The sequence below is a fragment of the Pangasianodon hypophthalmus genome, chromosome 21 (assembly GCF_027358585.1).
Source record: "Pangasianodon hypophthalmus isolate fPanHyp1 chromosome 21, fPanHyp1.pri, whole genome shotgun sequence".
Taxonomy (NCBI): Eukaryota; Metazoa; Chordata; class Actinopteri; order Siluriformes; family Pangasiidae; genus Pangasianodon; species Pangasianodon hypophthalmus.
In genome coordinates this window covers 3,947,078-3,972,005 of record NC_069730.1, presented here as the reverse complement: position 1 = coordinate 3,972,005, position 24,928 = coordinate 3,947,078, and the positions used below count along the sequence as shown (strand labels likewise).

General features: G+C 37.2%; 1 protein-coding gene across 1 annotated transcript in view; it reads left to right on the top strand.

Moving 5' to 3' along the window:
• Window positions 1–6,229: 6,229 nt before the first annotated feature.
• The window catches only part of arhgef2 (rho/rac guanine nucleotide exchange factor (GEF) 2), a 72,635-nt gene continuing 53,936 nt past the window's right edge, over window positions 6,230–24,928 (top strand). Inside the window, exons 1-5 of the mRNA XM_053227706.1 lie at window positions 6,230–6,461; window positions 17,025–17,144; window positions 17,640–17,908; window positions 20,474–20,648; window positions 23,160–23,268. Coding sequence (XP_053083681.1) covers window positions 17,136–17,144; window positions 17,640–17,908; window positions 20,474–20,648; window positions 23,160–23,268 — 562 coding nt within the window. The 5' untranslated portion in view covers window positions 6,230–6,461; window positions 17,025–17,135. The remainder of the gene's footprint in view (window positions 6,462–17,024; window positions 17,145–17,639; window positions 17,909–20,473; window positions 20,649–23,159; window positions 23,269–24,928) is intronic.

The following is a 24,928-nucleotide window of genomic DNA, read 5'->3' as shown; positions in this document are numbered from 1 at the left end:
CAGTTTTGTAGTTTTTTTTCAATTGCACAATTTCATTTTGTTCGCACATTCATGTGTGAGGGTTTCAACACACACACACACACACCACTGTAAATACCCTTCTGTAGGGATGAATATGAACCAGTGTCATACATGAATAGCCTTATGAAGTCTGTTTTGAAGTGTTTTTGGTTTACATTTACTTTTTATGTTTGGCTTTTGTTTTGTTTTTTTTTACGTTTTAACATATTTTAAAGGAAAACTATTCATTCAAGGAGATAAGCTGTTAAACACAAACTGTTGGAGTGCCATGGTTACAATGTGAATGCCACAAAAGCCTTGTAGCTTTAAGTTTACTTTCAGTCCAAGACAGAGCGTGAGATAAAAAAGACTGACGGCCATCTTCACACGTCTTGGTTATCTTAGTTAGTGTTATGTCAGGATTGAGACTTATTGTGTTTTAGTGAAAATATAGAATAACTAATTATATGTTCTAAATCGCATCTGTAAAGGAAGGAGGCCAAAATAAGCATACCCTGCCTTGTAGCTTAGAGCACGGATTATTAGATGATTAGATTATATTTGAGCCAAGTTTACAGCTGTGTATCAACTAAGGAATATTTTTCTTTTTTTTTGTATCATATAAAACATTTGTGATTTTGTTATTCTCCTAAATGGTGCTTCTTCAGAAGCATCCTTAAAGACACAGCTGTCCTGTACACAGTAAATTCACCGCAGGGCCCTAAATGTGTCACAAATCATCTTTTATGTTTTTTTTTATATATATATTCATTAAATAAATTGCTTGTTGTAGTTGTTCCACTTTAAAAAAAAAACATTAAACAGCAGAAAAAAAGGCACTCCAAGAATTCTGATTCTCGAGTTCACCCTATCATCAAGAGATCGCAAGTTTGAATCCTGATGATGCCTGAGCCGTCAGTGGTCGGGAGCCATGTTCTCAGGGTGGGAGGGATGTAATATTCTCTCTCCCTGTCAATCAAAGCGACACTCACCAGTCTTGGGTGTCTGTCTGTCTTGGGCATGCAGAAGAGGGTGGATAGCGCTTTAAAGATTTGTTATGATTGTTTCGCATGTCTCGGAAAATCCAGAGGAAAAAGGAAATCCAGATAATGTGAATAAGCAAATTAGAAACTCCCCCCAGCCGTGCATTGCCTGGTAACTCAGTGTTTCTTGGCTTATTTGCATATTGGAAGCTGATTGGCTCTTATAGTTCATGATGCAATAACACCTGTCTGTCATAATACATAATACATACTCAGATTTTCTAATAAGATTTGCTTTTACACTTTAACCATCTTTGTATTCAAATTACTCCTCTGAAAGGATTTCATTTCAATAATAATAACGTTGAGGGTGAATCTAAGCCTAGACTCCAAATCTTGACACTAGGCCTGAGCCAAAAATCCTGTGTTTGCGTGACAAATGGTCTACACAGACACACAACCTCCTCAGCACAAAGGAAAAATTTTGTCTGTTGATTTGCCATAAAACTCGAAGGTCTATGCGCCCATTGTTTTATAATTTTAATAGCCATTATTCAGTAACCTGAAGAGACAAGGCTGGTTTGTTTGCAAATAATCTGTCTATAAATAATGAAATTCAAAACCGTCTGTTAGGCCATGAAAGGAAAAAAGTTGCCCTGAGCTGACGGACGACTTCCAAGAAAAGCTGCATGCAACACAAACAAGTGGTTATCAACAGAATGATTGCAAATCTAGGATTTAAAGTGATATATTAACTGTTAACTGCATTTCCAACTCAATTATAATGTCCTTTTATAATTTCCTTCAGTGCGACTCGTTCAGTGTGAGATCAGTAGGAATGTCTTGGAGTTTTTAAAGAACTTTACTGAATTACATGAAATGTGATGCGTCTAGTGTTTAAAATTTTTAAATCTTTTTTGTAACATCACTTAAAAAAAACTTTAAGCTGAGCCTGGCTTGATAGGTTTAATAGTCAAAGCTTTACAATATTACTGCTGTGGGTTTTCACATAGTTGATACTGAAATGTTGTTGAAAATAATTTGCTGTGCCAAAAGTCCATTTGATAATGTTTTGTAAAAATACAAAACCCTGCTAAAAATTTCTGAAAATTAGTCATGTTCTGTAAAAGGAAAAAAAGGCTTAGAAGGAACCCAGATAAATACTCCATCTGCAGGCCGATGTTTCATTCAATGTTTAATTATAAAAAATTATTTTGTTAATTATAGTAACACTTTCAGGACAGTCAATTTAAGGCTGTTTTTAAGAACATATAAGACATAAATAATCTCTGAATCACTGTAATTTAACATTAACCATTATCCTGATTTCTCTTGCTATGTCTCTGCTATATCTTTACAGAATTGCTACACAAAACCTCAAATTAAATACAAACATGTTCCAGACTCCAACTTTTTTAACACTTTTTTAAATGAAAGATAGTTTTTTTAACCTCTGAAATCAGCTGCATCATGCAACAGTCCTAGATCGTGTAACATCTCAAGATTTTTGCTATATTTTACTCAAAATTATTTTCTATAATTCTAGTCATCAGCATTAAATATACTTTAAGAAGAACCTTTGACGAGATCATTTTTTTCTAAGAGTAGTTGCAATTGTACTAAATACTAAAAGGATCTTTGAAATATAAAAAATAGAATATAATTTTTGATGTCCACATTCATCAATCCCCACAAGAAGTCAACAATTTCTTCTTATCTACATAAGAATACTGGTGCTGCTTGGTATCTGATCAGAAATGAAGTGATATTTGAAGTTAAGTAAAGTAGATACACTGTATGGTCAAAAGTTTGTGGACACCTGACCATCACACCATGTGTTTGTTGAACATTCCACTCCCGATATATTCCCCTTCTGCTGTTATAATAAGCTCCACTCTTCTGGGAAGGCTTTCCACTAGATTTTGGAACGTGACTGTAGGGATTTGTGGTCATTCAGCTACAAGAGCATTAGTGAGATCAGGCACTGATGCTGTGTTAGGAGGTCTGGGGGTGCAGTCAGTGTTCCAGTTCATCCCACAGGTGTTGAGTGGGGTTGAGGTCAGGGCTCTGTGCACATGTCTTCATGGAGCTCGCTTTGTGCACAGGGGCACTGACACACTGGAACAGGTTCGGGGCCTCTTCCTTCCAGTGAAGGGAAAGTGTAATGCTCCAGCATATAAAGACATTCTATACAATTGTGTGGCTCCAACTTTGTGGCAACACTTTGAGGAAGACCCACATATGGGTGTGATGGTCAGGTGTATAGAAACTTTTGCTATAGAGTGTATAATGTTAGGAACAAAATATATTTCCTCTAGAATCACAGAGCTACATTTGACATGAAACTAAGACTGTAGGACTTGAGTCCAGTCCTGAGATGTTTTCTGTATTGACTTGTCTCAGACTTATTGGCTTTTTTACTTGGTCTTGGGCATTAGTCTCAATAAGTATGGTCTAAATATCAGTAACTTGCATGTGCAAGCCAATGAAACTACTAGTGGTAACGCATTTATATTCCTAAATCCTTAATGATTCTGCAAATTTGGTCTGGCCAAATTTGATGGTTTTTCAATCTCTATTTTGACTCAATCTCGCTTTCATTTAGTCTTGATCTTGACTTGGCCTCAACCGCCTTAAGACTTGGTCCTGACTTTGCTTTAGCTGCATTGCATTCTGGAGCTTTGAGTCCAGCATTTGCACCAATGTCTCCACAACTTCTGCGATGGATTTCACATTAACATGATGTTAAACATCACTGGAAAATGGTGAGTGAGAATAGAAGCTCTCATTCTTTTTTTTTTCTTTTTTTTTCTTAGGCGCTAACAGCGAAACCTGACCATTGTCTTTTATTAGCACCAGAATCACTTCACATATCATAAACATTCGAATTTAAAAATATTTACTATTCACTGCAAAATTCCTTAGGAAAGGTTAATATTAAAAGATGGCTTTGTGTCTAGCCTTTTCCAGAGTTACAGGAGCTCAAATTTTTTATGAACACTCGCACCCTCATTTTAATTCTCACCTTTTGTGATGCGAGTGGAGAACAGTGACAGAAATAATCTACAGTTTGACAGTAGCTGTGAAGCGAAAGTGTAATGTCTGGAAATGGAGCCTTCATTATCAGCTATTCATGGACTCAGCATTTCTTCCAGAAAGAGATGTAGGAAGAAAAATAAAGGAACTTTTCATGCTAAATTCCTTCGTGTCCACGCTCCACATTGTTCCACTCTCAGCAGTATGTTGTGGAGTTATAAAGGAATAATGGAAGTGACTATCCTACATGAGAAGACTTTCAGAAGCTTAAAATTGGATGTTTGTTTTGGTATCGAATTTCAAATTTCTATAATTTGGTAATTAAATTAGGCGTAATGAATAAATTTATTTATTAATAATAAATTTACTAAAGTTATTCTCAGGATAAATAGGCATTTCTGTTTGTAATAAATACTGAGTGTTGCCTCGCCCTTTCCTGAAAAGTCACACGAACTTCACAGGTGAACAATCACATGATTCATGAGTCATGATTGTTTTTAATGATTTAGTTATTTTTGTTCATTCATTCATCCGGAGCCTGAATGATCCACCTACGTGTTTTTAGGAGGTGTGAGGAAAGGAAACTGGAGAACACAGAGGAAACCCACATGGGCACAGAGAGGACATGTGAAACTCCAGACAGACAGTAACCCAAGCTCAGGCTCGAACCTTGGACCCTGGAGCCAATGAATCATCTGATTTTTTTCAATTATTCATTTCTTTTTCACATGTGATTTTTTTCCCCAGTGACTCATTTATTTTTACATATGATTTGTACACATGAGCAAGATGATGAGATGATTCATTAAGTCATAGACCCCTCAGAGATGCGATATGATGTCAGAGTAGGGATGAAGATGTGTAATATCAAGGTGACACATGACTGAATTCAAAAAAAATGAAATGAATCCCCCCTTGTCTTTATTTAGACTTGCCTTATTTGTCTATTATTCACTTATTTTGTAATCCTCCACGATTCCTCTTGTTTGTGTATATGCATCCCTTATGGAAAAGTCATACATGTGGTTCTTTTTTTGCACATGTGATTTATCACATTATTCATTTTTTTCACATGTAGGGCATGTGGTTTTACGTTTGCTCACACAATGTCACATATGTGTTTACATTAATTCACATGGGCAGTTTCAGGGTATTACATGTGATCACGTATGGCACGTGAAAATTATCGGATTAATGCCTTGTTCTAATGTGGAAATGAGTGCAAACAATTGCTAGAGAGTCTATATAGGTTATATGCATGCTCATAGAGAGAGGGAGGACTCTACATAGCCTGTGGTATTTAGAAAATAAAATAATTTTAAAAATGAAAAAATTTAACTAATTTGTGTATGAAAAGGTTAAAAACGTAAAAAGCTGTATTTTTTAGAAGAAAGAATAAGTTCGGAAAAATGTCATAGTGTTGCTTAAACACTCCGAGGAAAAAAGTTGGAATTGTACTGAATACTGAAGGATCTTTGGTTTACATCTAATTTTTGATGTCTACATTCACCAATCCCCACAAGAAGTCAATAATTCCTTCTTATCTACAGAAGAATATTAGAGTTGCTTGGTATCTACATAGCCTATAGGTGGGCTATCCATCCATTCATCCATCCATCCATCCATAGATTCTCTGTACTGCTTATCCTACACAGGGTCGCAGGGAGCCTGGAGCCTATCCCAGGGGACTTGGGGTACAAGGCGGGGGGACACCCTGGACAGGGCGCCGACGCATCACAGGGCACAATCATGCACACACACTCATTCACACACTGTGGGCAATTTGGAAATGCCAGTCAGCCCACAAGGCATGTCTTTGGAGTGTGGGAGGAAACCGGAGTACCCTGAGGAAACCCCTGAACTACAGGGAGAACATGCAAACTCAGGGCACACAGGGAGGCGGGACTCGAACCCCCAACCCTGGAGGCGCGAGGCAACACCTCTAGGTGGGCTCTGTGGTGCAAAATTAACACTTGATTTGTGCGCGCAAAAGAGGAAGCCGGTGTCTTCGACTGAACCGAGCACGGAGTCGGGTTACTTCACACTATTCATTTAGTGATATCACTCGATACAGCATGATGTCAGACTGAAATAGGAACACTTGTGCAATCATGAGTAAGATTTAAAAGGAAGCGCGTGAGGCAGTTGCGATGGGGCGGAGAGAGCGCGCACAGGTCGGATGACGCAGACGCAGACGCAGACACCGACACCCGACGCAAAACAGTTTCAGACAAGCCGGTGCGCGCGACGGTGGCACGTTTGATGGATTAAACAAGCACTGGATTAGATGTTGATGCTGAAAGTCCTGCTGATGCTGAACGGAATAAACGCAGAGAGCCGAGGAAAACCAGCGCTTTGTTCTTGTTGCGCTTTTTTTTTTTTTCAAATTGTGTCAAGCGTGTCCCACGCAGGACGCCGTACAGGTGCAGCAACACGGCGCAGGTGAGTCAGAATGCAGCTCCAGGGATCTCGGCTTGGGTTGCTCTATTCCCTTCTGAGATATCTTAACTGCTTGTGGTTACTAGTCTCTACGAAACTCGTTTGTCAGACAACTCATCCTCGGAAATATTGGTACTTTACTCTGATAAACAGGGAAAGTCCAGCATCAGAGAATATCCCTTACTTAATCATGTTTACATCTGAAAAAAATAAGAATTGAGCATACACATGAACTGAGCTTTTCTAACATCCCAAAAACATCCACATGATGACAAATCATTAGTTATGAATCTAATAAGCTGTCTTTTTTTTTTTTCTGGTCTCCACCTAGACTTTAAATATGCAGGTCATTAAATAAACTTGTTAGATGGATGTAAAATGGTCAAAGCATTATTTGCACTCTGAGACTGTCACATCTTGACATTACAAGAGGTTATAATAATATGCAAATCAATTAATATGGCTAATAATACCTTAAGGTGATTTTCATTTCAATTCAGAATTATAAAAATCTTGTAAAAACACATGAAGCAGCTCATGAATATGACCTCAAATACATCCATCTACTACACGACCTGCCTCCGTTCTTGCCATATCACCTGCCATATCACCGGATCCTTGAGAACTGGAGTATTAAGGATGTGTTCGTTTGCTTGCAGTGTTTGCTTTTGGGCCAAGCCATGGCCCAATTAACACACTTTATGTGCGAGAACAATGACTAGAATGACTAAAGATCAGATTGTTGGCACATGTTCAGAATTGGTGATTCATAGTCACTCAGAGTTAGATATGACTTTTTCGCCCACGAGTGGAAAACAATTGTGAAGGCACATTTTCGAGAGGCAAAGCAAAAGGTCAGGTTCTGAGAGGACAAAAGGAGCCGGGTGGACGAGAGGACTACCCAGAAGTGCACTTCCTGCATACCTGTCATTTTGTGTCAAAACAGCTTTCATACAGCATGCAGACAGACAAACCCGTCCCTCCACGCCTCTGCATATGTCCTATAATCATTTGTTTCAGGTCAATTTTTCATGCTCGTGCTAGCAATCAGGCTACATACTGTATATATGGAACAAGTTCACAATATAGGAAGCCTAAACCCAATTTCAAATCATTATGATTGTTTTCTGTTGTATAACCTTACAATGGGGCATATATACCATATTCTATATATCATAAGTAGGATCAGTGCTACGGTTTGTTACGGAACCTGTCAAACAAACTTTGTAAGTGCATCACTATTCACTTTCTGGTTTACAGCAATACATAAATGGCATTTTATCTGATTTTCGCCTTGTTCTTAGAATCACAGTGCATTTCCACTGAAATGTGTGCATGCTTAAAAGTGGCTTTGCTACAACAAATCATCTGTAACGTCTACAGTCATATCAATATATTGTCCAGTCTGTAGCTCATACCTTCTTTATAGTAGGACAGATAAAGACAAACATGGCCATTTTCATGGCTTTGCCAGTTTTTAAAACTTGTCAGACCTGGAATCTAATCAGCAAAAAGAAATTCGTTGTTGTTCTTTGAGTCAGAGAAATGCAGTTTTTGCCACAAATGTAAAATATTGGGCTAAATAGTAAGTCCTAGTTTGTCAGTGTGGAACATGTAACTATCCAGAAAATCAGATAGGTTTCCTACCTCGTGCATTTCTCACTATCATTTTATAAATAGACCAGTTTTTATCTACCATCTTTGGAGTAACAGATGGCATGTTTACTGTCTTTGAGTATCTACTACAACCAGGAAGCATTTATGGATTAAACCATGGCTTGCAAAGTAAGGTTTGCAAACCACTTGATAACTATTAACAAATATCAATGTTGTCATCGTTCTAATTTTCAGGTATTTGTCAGATATCGGGATGCAAGTTTTATTGAAAACCGTGAGGCAGTCAAGCAAACAAGGGCAAATCCAAAATAGTAATCAAGACCAGGCAAAGGGTCAGGCAGGCAATCTTCAAACAAACTAGACAATACTCAAAAACCTGAATGGGCTGTGAGTCAAAGAACATGAATAGCAGTAACAGAGATCAAATGCTTGGATGCACACAGGCAAAACTGTTTTAGTGAGACTTTGTAAAGTGTGTGTTAAAGTCTGGCTTATTTCGGGGAGTTTGTGAATGGCAGACAGGTGTGGGTAATCAGGGACCTGTGAACGCAGATAGGGATCATGTGATTCTCTCCCCTGGGGATGTATCCCACCAGTCCATGAGGTACTGCAATTTACCACCTTGAAGCTTGGAGTACAACATTTCTCTGACAAGGTAGACGGGGGAAGAGGGGGGGAGGTTTCTTTTGACAAGTGTCCTGATACCATGGGTTTGAGGTGGGAAATGTGAAATGTGAATAAGTGACTTCTTTGATTTGTTTGATCAACTTGAAGGAACCAGTGTACTTGGGCTAGAGCACCCTAGATCCCTGGTTTAAGCAGTTTCTATTGGACAGCCACAGTCTGTCCCCAGGTTCATATGGGTCAGATGTAGCCAGATGTAGATGTGCATCCATGGGTGGAGAAGTCTTCTGTCAGGTAGAGTACTAAATGTAAGTGCAGGGTGTTTACTGAAAATCATGAGGCAGTCAAGTAAACAAGGGCAGATCCGAAATTATAATCAAAACCAGGCAAAAGGTCAGGTGATCTTCAAACAGCCTGACGATACTAGGCACTGCTAAAAAAAACTTGATGGGGCAGAGAACATTGAATAATAGTAATAGAAGTCAAGTGCTAGTAACCTCACATGCAAGACAGCTTGAGCAGGACTTCTCAAAGTTTGTGCGAAAGTCTGGGTTATTTCACGGAGTTTGTGAATGAGAGATACTCATACCGTGCATGATTTTTAATCAGGGGACTGTGAATATAGATAGGGGTCATGTGATTGGTCAGGCGAAGTGGCTTGTAGTGAATGGGCTGACTGAGAATTATGGGATATGGAGTTTGTGGATATTTGCTGTACTGGCTGTGATGTGGCTCACTGAGGAGCTGTAGTTGGAGGTCTAAAATGTCTCACCTTCTCATTCGATAGCAATACAAGTAACAAGTAACAGTCCTTTCAACTTCTTAATTGGGCCTTGTCATTTATAAGACTGCAATAACCAAAACTGTTCTGTTCTGTGTTCGACCTACACATTACCTCCTATACACACACATAGTAAAATCTGCTGAATTGAAGATTATTTACAGTATTGTTACATTATTTTAATACACACACAGCTTGATCATCAATTTCAAAATTATAAAAATAAAAAAATAACACACACACACACATACACACACACACTAATATCCAACAGATGTAACTTCATGTTTCCTCAACTTGATTCACAATCCTGTTGTGTCTGAAAAATATTAACAGACATTCACACAGACCCCACAAATATTTTTTCTTTTCTTTTTTATTTAATTTATTATTAAAAATGTAAATTATTGGTACCATGTTGATTCACATTATTTGTAAATTTGTAGATTTTCACACATACAGAGATCTGATGTCTTATATTTTTAATATGTTACTATTAATATAAAATGATCATATTAAACTGGAACCATCCACACATACAGACAAATAAATGTGTTTATTCACAATTTAGCAAAACTGAAAGAACACACAACTCCACTGTAGTATGAGCACACAATATGTTTGCATTCGTGCGCACCAGGAAGTTTCTATTGCAAACACATAGTACATTTCCATGTGAGTCTCTATCAGATCTGCCTCAGCTCAACTCCATTAATGAAGTGTGACACACCCCATATGAGGGTTTATGGAATCAGCAAAGGATTGTGTTACTCTTTCAGTCTTCTCTAACACCACCCCAAATACAAAATGTGCAATGTACCATATACAAGAGCAGTGCTACATTTTATTACGGATATCACAATAACTTTTAATATCACAACAATGCAGAAGTACCATTATATCTGAATATCACCTGGTGAGGTTGTCTTCGAATCTCATAGTGTTTCGAGTGAGGCCTATAGACTCTAACTAACTCAGATTATTTTATCACTGTATGCCACTATTTTGTCATATCAACTTATTGTCCTGTCTGTAACTCACACCTTCTGTATAGTAGGAATCATAACAGCTATGTGGTTTTGCCTGTGTTTAAAACACTATCAAACCTGGCATCTAATCAGCAGCAAGAAATTCCATGTTGTGTAAGGAGTATCACTGCTTTGCAGTCCTTCATGAAACTAAAATAGTTTGTTAGTGTGCAGAAATATCAGATATGTTTAGTGTTCTACGTTGTGCATTTCTCACTATCATCTTATAAACAGATTCGTTTTTATCTGCCATCTTTGTTTCTGACTCACAGAGTGACAATTCACATGTTTATCTTTCAGCTGTGGTAATTTCTACTATAACCAATGAGTTTATAAACTAATAGCACAGTTCTCAAAGTGAGATTCACCCAGGGGTCTATGATTATATATTCCTTTCTTTCTTTATTTTAATGTCATGAAGGCATCGGAGACTGCTATTAATAAACATTTAATTTAACAGTTGTCATAGTTCTAAGACTAAAATCTAAAATGTTGCACCGTGAAATTTATTGTAGACATTAAATAAAAGTATCATTAAACTCACACACACAGGTGTCACATGATTTTTAAAGGCAACACCACAGTTTAGTTGAAGTTTTTTTGCAACCCTGTGTATCAGTGAATCATATTGTGTATTGTAGAAATACCTTCCAGAATCGTGGACCACTATCGCCCACCACTAGTTTCTGTAAATTATTGTAAATTCTTTTACACAGGAAGGGATCTCTTAGGGCTGACCTTTGCATTCGAGAATGACTTTCACACACCGTATGGAGCAGGACAAGGGAATTTTCAGAGATCAGCAGATAGCAGAGGTGCTGTGCTCTGAGGATATGTTGCAGGAACTCAGAGACACATGAGAGGTCAAACAGAGACAGATGTGACACCTGACACTGCACCCACGGCCCTTTCATTTTCTTAATTAGGCCTTATCACTTATAGGATTGTAATTACCTAAATTGTTTGGTGTTATGTGTTTGACCTAGACAGTGACTCTCTATACTAACCTGGTTAAAATCTGAAGACACAGAATTGGTGATTATTTACATTATTGTACATTACAGCGTTGTTGAATTCTCGAATCTGATTGGTCAGAAGGTGTTGATTAATTTGCTATAACGGCAGTGATGCAGCCTAAAAAGTCAAATCACAGGATTATATTAACATACTTGTTCACTCCACATGAACAGATTAAATAAAAGTGTGTAACTGTTACACGTTTTCTGTGAGGAGACACCACTAGAACTTTACGTTTTCCAACATCTTAACAGAGAACTTGTGCTTTGAGGTTTCTTGGAAACATGACAAGCTGCATTTTTGTCTTATTACCTTCAAAAGAGCGAGAACAAGAGCGAGACTATTTATAGCTGCTATAAGGTAAGTGATAACAGGAACGAACTTGTTTCGCGGACATTCCACAATATTAAATGTAACTATAAACAGATAAAAAAGTACAATTTGTAGTTGTTTAATGAATAAAAGTTTGTAATCACTGGCACACTTTTGTGTTATAAGAGCAATAAAACAGTTCAGTATGTGCTGTTATTGGAAAATGATTAACTTTGGGGTGGTAGCAGTTGCATCACATCACCCCATCATTGATTATTGTCCTCTAGTAGCATGTCCACAAGTGTTTCGTCCATACGCATCACACACACACACACACACACACACACACAGCATGCTAATTCTTATTCAGAAATTTAACATACACACTGTTTTATTATGTTTAATCTCTTACTGTATATAGTAGTATTAGCACACATTATGCTTGCATTCTTGGGGACCAGGAAGGTTCTATTACACACACACACACACACACACACACACACACACACATTTCCATATGAGTCTCTATCAGATCTGCCTCAGGTCTACTCCTCTAATGAAGTGTAACACACTGTGTATGAGGGGTTGTCGAATCAGCATGATAAATACATGACATGGAACAATACGGTTTTTGGAAAACAGCCACCTATTCATTTCACACTTCCTCCTCTCTGCTAGAAACCTTCACACTTTTTGAAAAAACAAAACAATACGTTCAATGCTGTTTATTGAAAGTAAAGTACCTTAAAAGAATAGTTTGGCCAACAATGTACACAGTATTCTCTTGCATGAAGTACAGCGAATCTGCAACCATTCTCAGCAGTATACAAAGAAAGGTAATGTTAGCTGGCTAGCTATTGGGGTTTCAGTAGCTTGCTAGGTTCGTTAGCTAGCTAGCTAGATCATGTTAATTCATACATGTTTCTAGCTACGTAGTTAGCTATCTAGCAAAGATGCCCATTACACATTATCCTCAGTGTTGCCTATATGCTGGAGCAGCACTTAGATGTACAGCATTTAACACAACAGGCAATTTCTAATGAACATCTAAGTGACATCTTAAGGTTGTTGTTCTTCCGGCTGCTCCTGTCAGGGGTCGCCACAGTACATCATTGGTCCGCATGTTTGATTTGGCACAGTTTTTACGCTGGATGCCCTTCTTGATGCAACCCTCCCCCTTTACCCGGGCCTGAGAGTACGTTCCCAGTGGCTGGGTTGGTTCCCCTGCCCCGGAATCGAACCTGGGCTGGGGCAGTCAGAGCGTGGGACCCTCTAGCTCAATCAGCTAGCTAACAGCTTAACAGAATATGTTTCCACAGGTTAGATGTTCAGCTGTAAATTGTTTATATCTACGTGATCATTATCACATTCGTTTTTTTTTAAACGATAAATTTAGCCAGGGATGTTCATCGCTTTCCACTGTCTCAGTGTTGCTGCTGCTGACTAAACATTTCTCCTGAAGTGGAGATTTCAGCAGGCTTTATTTTGAAAATTTGCACCTATTGTCTTTTAATTGGCTTACAGTCTTATGGGGTAAAATGCATTACTCTTTTTTACTGTATAAGAGCAATCAAAAATAAAAGTAGCTACGTTGAATTTTATGTAGCTAGGTTATTTTTATTTTATAAAATAAAAGTACTAATACTCAAAAAAGTTTCATTGCAGTGAAGCAGGTACTGTAACGAGAGTACATGTAATTCATTATTTTCCATCCTTTCTTGTGTTTAGGTATTTAGGTTTCATCTGCCAAATAACTTCCGACAGTTAATTGTGCACACGACTTAATGACATAATAAGATGCTAAACCGAAGTCATGAAATCGCAGTGTGTGCTTGGGATAATTTATAGATAATTTATCACAGCCATAATTCACTATTTTGAGTTGTTGAATCAGGAAAATTATATTAGTTTTTTTGTTCATTTGTTCATGTGTAAGCTTTAAGGGACAAGCTGACTGACCAGTTATTGTCCTAATAGTTTAACCAAATTTAAATAAAATTGTGAGGTGTTTCATTAGTAGTGCTAATCTGATTACTCCGTTTACTCCTGTTACACCTGATGATCATGTTAACATTGTGTACTGTGTACAGCATCCTGCTGTTACAGTCCACCTCCCACATGTCATTTCCCAGAACAGTGTCCTCTGCGGAGCGCTACGGTCTAGTGGGAAAAGAGAAGCAAAACAAGACGACTGCAACACACTCATGCATGTGAGCGCTGCCTCACTATTATAATGTTATTTGTCATTCTCCTTACATATAGTCTGCAAAATGTATTTGGAAATAACATACATAATCAATAATAAATAAATAATAAACTAATGAATTCAGTGAGGGTCCATATCCAGTGCATTGTAACATGAAACATATTCACTTTTTAAATACTTTGTTAAATTAAATAGATTTTTTCTGTATAATACACATCAATTAATATCTTAAACTGTTCTGATTCTAGGCAACTCACATAATGGTTTTAAGATAAATAGTCACACTGATTTGAAATTCTTTAAATATTAATATCTTTTGTTGGGTTACTAACTTTTCACTTTATTATCACTTTCACTTTAATATTTTCACTTTAATTTCACTTTTACAAAAATAGCGAAACCTAATTTCTGTACAAACTAATAACACCAAAGTTGTCTCTTTAAATATAAATCCACAAAATGCACTTCACACAATTATTTCTTGATTGTTAAAGGTTGAATCAAACAACCTTTACATGCTAGTCTATTAAACTGTCATAAGCAACCAAGCAAAGTAAAAAAGTTTGGATTCTGATTTACTGTGATTAACTTTTCTCAACTCTTTACTTGCAAATACTGTATCTATTTGAAATGTGAAATTAGGTGTATATATATATATATATATATATATATATATATATATATATATATATATATATATATATATATATATCAGTACATTCATTTTGCTACAAGTTGTGTAGTAGTAGAAGATGTGTACAAGTTTTCAATAGTCAGTCCATTTTGGATTACATTTTGATTATCAAGTCACAAACTGATTTACTGTATAAAGTCAGGTACACTTATTTAACCATTGAAAGATGTGTGTGTCACTAATGCAGACACCAAATTATCTAACCTGATACAAAGCACATTTCAGGCTCCTATCATCATTATGTTTAACTTGGTAATCTGCGTAATTACAGCTTGCTTCTGTCAGTGCTGTCACTTTTGTTTGCAGTAAACCATACGGTTGAAATACAGACTGTAACTATTAATTAAATCACAATGAAAGAACATAATTTTTTGGGTGTATCAGTGGCGTAGGCAGGAATTAACCCTTTCTCACAGTACAGCGGCATTCCATTCTACCGGCTGAGTGGAAATCAACTTATCGGACATTTTCAATCAGAATAAACAAATGAACGACTGCAAGATTAGTCAGGCCACTGTTGGGTTTCTGTGTGTAGAGTATAGTGACTCTGTGTTTAGCTGCTTGTGAGCAGGGCAATGGGAAATGGGAGGGGTGTGAGCTCGCCGCTGGGTAAACAATTCACACCTTTCCACAATAACATTGGTACAGACATAAAAACGAACAGCACAACTAAAGCTTTTTTGATCGTAAAACACAGTATACAACTGCCACAATAAAGTTATAACATTTATAATGTGAACATTTTAGTAAGCTAGATAAAAAAAAAAGAAATACTTATGAAAAACTGCAAATTCTTTAAATCCCTGAGTGTCTACTTTCATACCATTACTGTGGAGTGTGACATCACAAATAAATTCAATGCTGAACATGGGCACCGCCAAAACAGGTGCAAATTACGTTTTTTGGCTTCTGGTAAAAAGAGTTAATTTCAGTGGGAGTTGAGGAAATTGGAATTTTATGCAAAAATGTATAATTTGACTATATGTAGGATTTTTCCCTTTATAATAATCACAGCAAAGCAATACATAACAAAAGTCATGTCATGTTTGAAGTAAACTTTTTTTAATTAATTTGACCGTAATAATGTAATGGCATGTATAGAACTAAATGGCCATTTTAACAAGTGAAAATACCATGAATAGTAAAATTTATCTAGTATTTTCTGTTAGAAGATTACAATAAAACAAATATAAGATTATTATACCTTTATCTAGACATTTCTTCTAGCTTTCAAGCTTTAAATGTGTTCTTTTCTTGTGTGCCAATAGAAAAAGACCATTTTAAACTTGAAATGGGTAGAAATGTCTAGAAATTGGTTTCATAATCATATATTTAGTTTGTTGTAATCTTATATTAGGAAATACTAGATGAATTTGACTATATTCAAGATATCTGCACATGCTAAAATGGCATTTCCTAGTACAAAAGTATGAAAATCATGTTACGAGTAGCCCTATCTATGGAAATCCAGTTCAATAATCCTGTAGCGTTTGCTGAAAACAATTTAGTGTGATTTTTAACAGTTGTAATAAGCACACACACACACACACACACACACACAGCAACATTATAGATCGACCAAGCTTTTCTAAAGTACAGATAGCATACAGAAGACGTTAATAGTTAATATGTTTAGGAAATTAAGTACCTTCATGACAGTTCCACTGAAAATGAGTGAAATAACTAGCTGCATAGTTTCTAGTTGGTTCCAGTTGGTTAATCCTGTTTTATAGCATGACAGCTGAAAAAATGCATCATTATAGAACAATTATTGTGCAAAACATGTTATTCGGCACATACATTCAGCAGTGCTGTACGTGTGTTGGGCTAACAACCCATGAACAGGTATTTGGAACTGTCATAAAATATTTCGGCCCGCTAGCTACGCCTCTGGAGTTAGCATAAACATTTCTTTCTTTCTATTTTTTTTTTTTTTTTTTTTTTTGCAAATGACAAAATATCGTGTCAGCTAGCGTGATAGTTATGTTGTCATTTTACACACCCAAATCAGTATATATATAAATATAAAAACCCAATATAAATATGATGGTTTTCTAATTTCTAATAGCCTTGCGTAGCTGTTTTTTTTTTTTAAGTTACATCCACCCTCAATGTATCCACATTTTTAGCAAAACAATAGCAAATAGTAGTAAATGCTCCAGGTTCCAGTGGGCTGAGCTACATGAATGCTGTTAGGATAATAACAACTCTTTCGCATGTTAGCATGCTTGTAAATCCAAACCTATCTAATAAATCTTTCTTCTTTTGCTCTTTTGCTTTGCTGTAGGAGTCTCCCTTCACTTCATGAAAACTTTGCAAGGCCCGTTGGTCACTAGAGGGCAGAAACACTCAAACAGGTTTTTGTCCTGTAAACAGCCTGGAATTTAAGCGTGCATTGATGTACATGGTATGTGATGCTGCATTTTTAGTAATGTTTTATTTATTACACAAAATCTGTCACTATTTAGTCTTTTTTTCTATCTTTTCTCTATCTATTTGTTTTTTATCTATCTTTTTACCTGACATACAGTAACAGTAACAGTAAAAGTGAATGAAGTCTTTACAGTATATTTTTACTTACTATTGATTATGCTATTTTATTAAATGTGTTAATAATTTTATGAATAATTTAGCATTCACTATGTACACTACACATTTTTCTTAATCATTAAGTTATTTTCTTAGTTAGTGAGTTATTAAAAAGAAGCAGGTAACATGATAAAACACTAAATAAAGCACTAATAAGCTGTTAATTAAGGAATAAAACACTTGGGAGAGTGCTGTTATAGGAAAATAATCACCGACAGTTGATTATTTTCTTAATACAGCGCATCCTGAAGTGTTTTATTTCTCTTATACTACAACCGATCATTGCAATTTTTTATTTATTAAACTTTCACAGATGATCAGCACTCCACAGCACCAACGTATCCGTATCTCGGACCCAGCTATGTCTCCTGGATGCTTTTTGCCCTCGCCGGGACCGCCACCCGTCTCACCTGTCTTACCCCGATCACCCTGCATGCCCCGAACTTCGCCATCTCCCCGCATGAGGAAGCTGCTGCTGACTCTGCCGCTTGCTGGTCACATGATTCGGGCCACGTGCCACCGCAGGCACAGCTGGCATCCCGGCGTGGTGCAGTGTAGCCATCCACAGTGTACACAGCGCAGGTAGGGGACACCATGAACAATAATAATAATAATAATAATTAATAATAATAATTTGACCTGATTGCAGCTCAACATGCAGTTTATAATGTTTAAAAGTGTTATTAGACCTGTGATAATAATTTAATTAAAAAATACTGTTATTCATAATATTGCCATGTAATGAATCTTGGCTTTTGTTATTTTTTTTTTTTTTTATATATATTTTTATTTTTAATTTAATTTAATTTTTTTAATGTCTGGAATTGAGCTCCACTGCCGGTTCGGCTCAGTCTATAATTTATTACTCAGTGTGTTTATGCAGAATTGTGTCTTTTACATGAGAAAAAAAAAGTGATCATGTGCAAATTAATACACCTGAAGGGCAGGTAATAAATTAATAAATTGAAGAAAGAGAAATTGTTACTCATTAAAGTTTGTTCAGTATGTTTCAGTTTCTGTGTTTTGTAGAAAGGATGACAATATTACAGTGGTGACGTTGTTGTAAAAAATTGTTGATGTGGTGATGTTTTCTGAGAGGAGATACTTATTTAACATTTCTGGAAGGAGTCTTTAGTGTCAGTGCTTTGTAACAGTCAGAGGTAAAGGTATAAATCTGAAGTTTTCTGCCATGGGAAAGTCTTCAGGTCTTTGTGCTTTGTGGTTTCTCAGTAACATGACAAACTGCAAGACAGGAAAAAAAAAAAAGACAGGGTGGTGGACAGGACTATTTATAGCTGCTATAACGTAAGTGCTAACAGGAAATGATTTGTTTTTTGTGATGTGCCACAACATTAAAAGTAACTTTGAATGGATAAAAAGTGTGATGAGTCATTCTCTAAATAAAAGATTGTTTATTTAGCGTTGGCAAATTTCTCTGGAATAAGAGGAGTACAATACTTCGGGTCTAAAACACTTAACGTAGTTGTTTTTAACGGAATATTGGCTTTGGCTTTGCTGCAAGTCATAATTTGAGACAGATTGCTCAGTTCTTAAGGAATTTGTTCTTAGAAAATGGAGAGTTTGTATCCTGTAACTTCCAGACAGCTACTTTTGAGCTTGTAAACAAAGCACTTAACCCTCATTTGCTTCGAGAGTGTCTTCTCTTTGGAAACCATCGAGCAAATAAATAAACTGAGAGTTCGACCCACCTGACTCTTTTTAAATTTCGACTCGATGCTGCTCTATTAGCACCGAGTGTGAACAAGTCGATGCACTTTTTTCTCCAGAAGAAGGACAAGAAGAAGGACAAGAAGAAGGGCAGGGCTGATATGAGACAGAGGCTGAGCTCTGTTCACTGTCTGCATTGTTTCATATTAACATTGAACACATTGTCAGAGTGAACAGAGAGCCGGGTTTATTCTTCCTCACACACTCCGAGAGAGAGAGAGAGAGAGAGAGGGAGAGAGAGAGAGAGAGAGAGATGCTCAGAGCACAATGGAGAACATCCTTCCACATGTCGCCATTGCTGTGTTCGGTCTTGTAGTTGGTGTTGTGTTGGGAGTTTTGGTTGTGTTTGCCTATTTTGTAATATCTGTGGTGCTTGCTGTGGTGTTTGCAGTGTTTGCAGTTATTATTTGTGTAGTTTGTGTTGTGTTTTTGTTTCGGGGTAAAATGTGTCATTACGGCCCTTACTGTATCTGTGTGAGTCATGTGTAGAGTTTCACAGAGTTTCGTGGAACAGCTGATTTATGATGGAAGACAGGGACAGAAGATGCATCATGTGGTTATGGTGTGTGTGTGTGCGTGGGTGTGTGTGTGTGTGTGTCTTTGTGGTGAAGGATTTTTGTTTCTTATTATCTCTTGACAGTCGTCAGGGCTGCTCTGTCCCTGGTTGAAGTTTTACTTTAGAATATAGTCTCAGTATTATTTTTTTTTTAAATAATAATCATTTACTAATTTCAGCATTTTCCATATCTGTTATTAATTATTTTATTACTGCATACTAAATATATTTTATTCATGTTAAAGATATTTAATTAATTTGATTTGATTAAACTTTTTGAGTTTAATTGTTCTTGTGTTGTACATATGCTGCACATTATTATTATTATTATTATTATTATTATTATTATTATTATCTTAAAAAAGAACATAATTTCATACACTTTTCTGTTAAATTTTTCTACATTTTGCTATATAAATAGAATCTAATATTTTTTTATCCATATAATATCCAATAATATTTAGTATAATCTTACTAGTATTAGTATATTGATACAGTATTATTTATTTTATTATTATTTTATTTTTTATTTTATTATTTATCAATAAATAATAATTTTCTATAATTGTTCTTCATGATTTTATTTGTTACCTTTGCAAGATAATAATAATAATAATAATAGTAATAATATCTGTTAACTCATACAAATTTTATATAATTTATTATTATTATTATTATTATTATTATTATTAACAGAATGATATTTCATAGTCTTTTTCTGTTTATTGTTCTTTCTTTATTTATTAATTAATTTATTTGTTTATTAGTAAACAATGAAGAATAATTTATGAAATAATGGAAAAAATAATAAACGATTATGAAAATATTTTTAAATTAAATGATGATCTGTGTTGGTGTGTCAGTGTGAGTCTGGAGGCTCTGGACCCTGTGGAGATGGAGAAGGTCCAGTGTGGCAGTCTGAAAAGGCGAGACCCTCGCCGAGCCCCCATCACTGACTATGCCGAGGACCTGGAGTCACTGCTGTCACTCACTGAGGAGGAGGAGGGATCAGGCTCACAGGTCTTCTCTTTCCCAGAGGTGAGATTTAAAAAAAAAAGTGATGATGATTAGAGGAAGCAAATGTCAATCAAACTCTGAGCTCTGTGCTGAAGAACAGTTATGTATTGAGAGGAACCTTGAACACACCTCAGGGCCTGAGCTTCACTGCTTTATATCAGGCTCATACACACACACACACACCACACAACCATCACACACTTTTACTTCCATAAACACACAAATACAACGAACACACACATACACAAATATAAACACACACACCCAATGCACACACACCACACAACCATCACACACTTTTACTTCCATAAACACTCAAATACAACGAACACACACATACACAAATATAAACACACACACCCAACGCACACACACACACCACACAACCATCACACACTTTTACTTCCATAAACACTCAAATACAACGAACACACACATACACAAATATAAACACACACACCCAACGCACACACACACACCACACAACCATCACACACTTTTACTTCCATAAACACACAAATACAATGAACACACACATACACAAATATAAACACACACACCCAACGCACACACACACACCACACAACCATCACACACTTTTACTTCCATAAACACACAAATACAACGAACACACACGTACACAAATATAAACACACACACCCAACACACACACACACACCACACAACCATCATACACTTACACTTCCATAAACACACAAATACAACGAACACACACATACACAAATATAAACACACACACCCAACGCACACACACACACCACACAACCATCACACACTTTTACTTCCATAAACACTCAAATACAACGAACACACACATACACAAATATAAACACACACACCCAACGCACACACACACACCACACAACCATCACACACTTTTACTTCCATAAACACACAAATACAATGAACACACACATACACAAATATAAACACACACACCCAACGCACACACACACACCACACAACCATCACACACTTTTACTTCCATAAACACACAAATACAACGAACACACACGTACACAAATATAAACACACACACCCAACACACACACACACACCACACAACCATCATACACTTACACTTCCATAAACACACAAATACAACGAACACACACATACACAAATATAAACACACACACCCAACGCACACACACACACACCACACAACCATCACACACTTTTACTTCCATAAACACACAAATACAACGAACACACACGTACACAAATATAAACACACACACCCAATGCACACACACCACACAACCATCACACACTTTTACTTCCATAAACACTCAAATACAACGAACACACACATACACAAATATAAACACACACACCCAACGCACACACACACCACACAACCATCACACACTTACACTTCCATAAAAACACAAATACAACGAACACACACATACACAAATATAAACACACACACCCAACACACACACACACCACACAACCATCATACACTTACACTTCCATAAACACACAAATACAACGAACACACACGTACACAAATATAAACACACACACCCAACACACACACACACACACCACACAACCATCATACACTTACACTTCCATAAACACACAAATACAACGAACACACACGTACACAAATATAAACACACACACCCAACGCACACACACACACCACACAACCATCACACACTTTTACTTCCATAAACACACAAATACAACGAACACACACGTACACAAATATAAACACACACACCCAACACACACACACACCACACAACCATCACACACTTTTACTTCCATAAACACTCAAATACAACGAACACACACGTACACAAATATAAACACACACACCCAACACACACACACACACCACACAACCATCACACACTTACACTTCCATAAACACACAAATACAACAAACACACACATACACACACCACACAACCATCACACACTTTTACTTCCATAAACACTCAAATACAACGAACACACACGTACACAAATACAAACACACACACCCAACACACACACACACCTCACAACCATCATACACTTACACTTCCATAAACACACAAATACAACGAACACGCACATGCACAAATATAAACACACACGCACACTCATCACACAACCATCACACACCTGCACTTCCATAAACACACAAATACAACAAACACACACATATACAAATATAAACACACACCCAACACACACACTCACACACACACTCAACACACACACTCACACAACAGAACCTTTTTTGTTCTTTTCCCATCAATGCAAAAGCCACAAAACTAACACTGACAATTTGTTAAGGGTGTGGACGCATATGGACGTGTGTGTATGTGTGTGTTTGTGTGTGTGTTATAAAAACTGACAAATTAAACGTTAGATGTTAATTAAAAAACATTCAGTTGAATATATGACAAACATGATTTTTTGAGAGCAGTGTTGTCTTTGTGTGTGTGTGTGTGTGTGTGTGTTTTGGTTGTGTGTTCTTATGTCTCCATGCTGTTGTGTGTATTCCAGGTGCAGTCCCCTCTGCAGAGCTACAGTATGTCTGTCCCTTCTCTTTGTTTCACGCCGAGTGAAACACATCCGTCTCTCTCCAAGCAGCGTCCTCGCTCTCACGCCCAAGGTAAACTAGCCATGGTGCCGAAGTCAGTGGTGCATAGGGAAAGACAGCAACCAGTAACACGCACACACACACACACACACACACACACACACACACATACATATGAATGTTCATGGTAGGCCATACAGGCAACTCAGCAAATGTAGCACCTGTGTTTTATACAGATGTTCCTGGAAGCTTATGGTGTCTTCATGGCCGTCATCCAGCCACATTCAAGGGGCGGTGCTTATTGTTTTTCATGTTTAACACCTTACCTCCACCCAGACCCAGCCCAGGTCACACTCATGTAGCATTTAATCTGACAGTACGCTGTTCAAGAGTGCAAAAGTTCCCAAAAACACTGTAGGTGCCGTGCTCTCTGTGTGGGAGGGGCAAACCCTCTCTCCCCTGTCAATCACAGAGAGGCTAGCCAATCGAGGGCAACTGTAAGGCTCATGTATGAGGAAGAGTGTGGACAGCGCTATCTTCCGAGTGTGTTACACTGCCCATGACGCAGCATGAACATCAGTTCGAAAAGTCTTCACGTGTCCTAGAGGAAGTATGTGTTAGCCTTCACCCAAAAGTTCCCAAAGATCAGTCTGTTTGGCTTGAAATGACCTCACCAGCCATTGCGGCCAGCTGTTTTTCAAATTCATTAGTCGTTTTTTCTAGTCAAAACAACACGTCCACTGTACTCATCTTAAATAAAAAAAAAAAGAAAATATATATGATTGCCAACAATTACTATTTTTACATTTTTATTTATTAAAGAACGAAACATGCTTTTCATCCGTTTATTATTTATAGTTGCTTAAAGTTGTAGACGTCAGCGAAACAAGTTAGTTCCTGTTCTCCTTTGTGTTACAACAGCTATAAATAGTCATTCCTTCACTTTCTATTGATGTTAAGAAGATAGAAAAAAATGCAGCTTGTTTTGATAAGGAGAAACCAGAAAGTCTGAAAATCAGGTGACGTTTTTCTAATCATCAACTGCCCAGTTTCAGTGAATCTTTGTCTACTGTAGTGTCAGGTTTCTGTTTTTGCCTGGCAGGAGTGGAACCTGATGTGCTCTTCCGCTGTTGTAGTTGTAGTCCACCTCTGGATTTGACATATCATGCATTCTGAGATGCTTTTCTGCTCACCACGGTTGTACAGAGTGGTTATTTGAGTTACCTGTCAGCTCAAACCAGTCTGGCTGTTCTCGTCTGACCTCTTTCATGAACAAGGCATTTCCTCCTGCAGAACTGCCGCTCACTGGATGTTTTTTGTTTTTTGCACCATTCTGTGTAAAATCTAGAAACTCGAACGAGCCTGTCTAGCACTGACAACCATGACACCGTTGTACGCAGTGCCTTAAGATATATGTATGTATCTGTGATGTGGAAGTGCTGTAAATTCGTTCAGTGTGTGTGGGTGTGTGTGTGTGTGTGCGCGCAGTAATGCGGAAGCCGCCTTCCTGTATTTGTTCTGCTGAGTTGCTCGTCAGCGTCCTGAAGTCCTACAGTGGTGTGTTCTCACCTCCCACTTGCTCTCCCATCTCTTCTCTAATGAAGGAATCAAGCGTCTTGGCAGTCAAGTCATGCAGCTTTATGCTTTAGATGCAAATGTCCAAAAAGAGTTTAAAAGACACTTTAGAAGGCGAGAAGACAGTGGTTTTTGTTCGAAAGGTTGTTAAGGACTC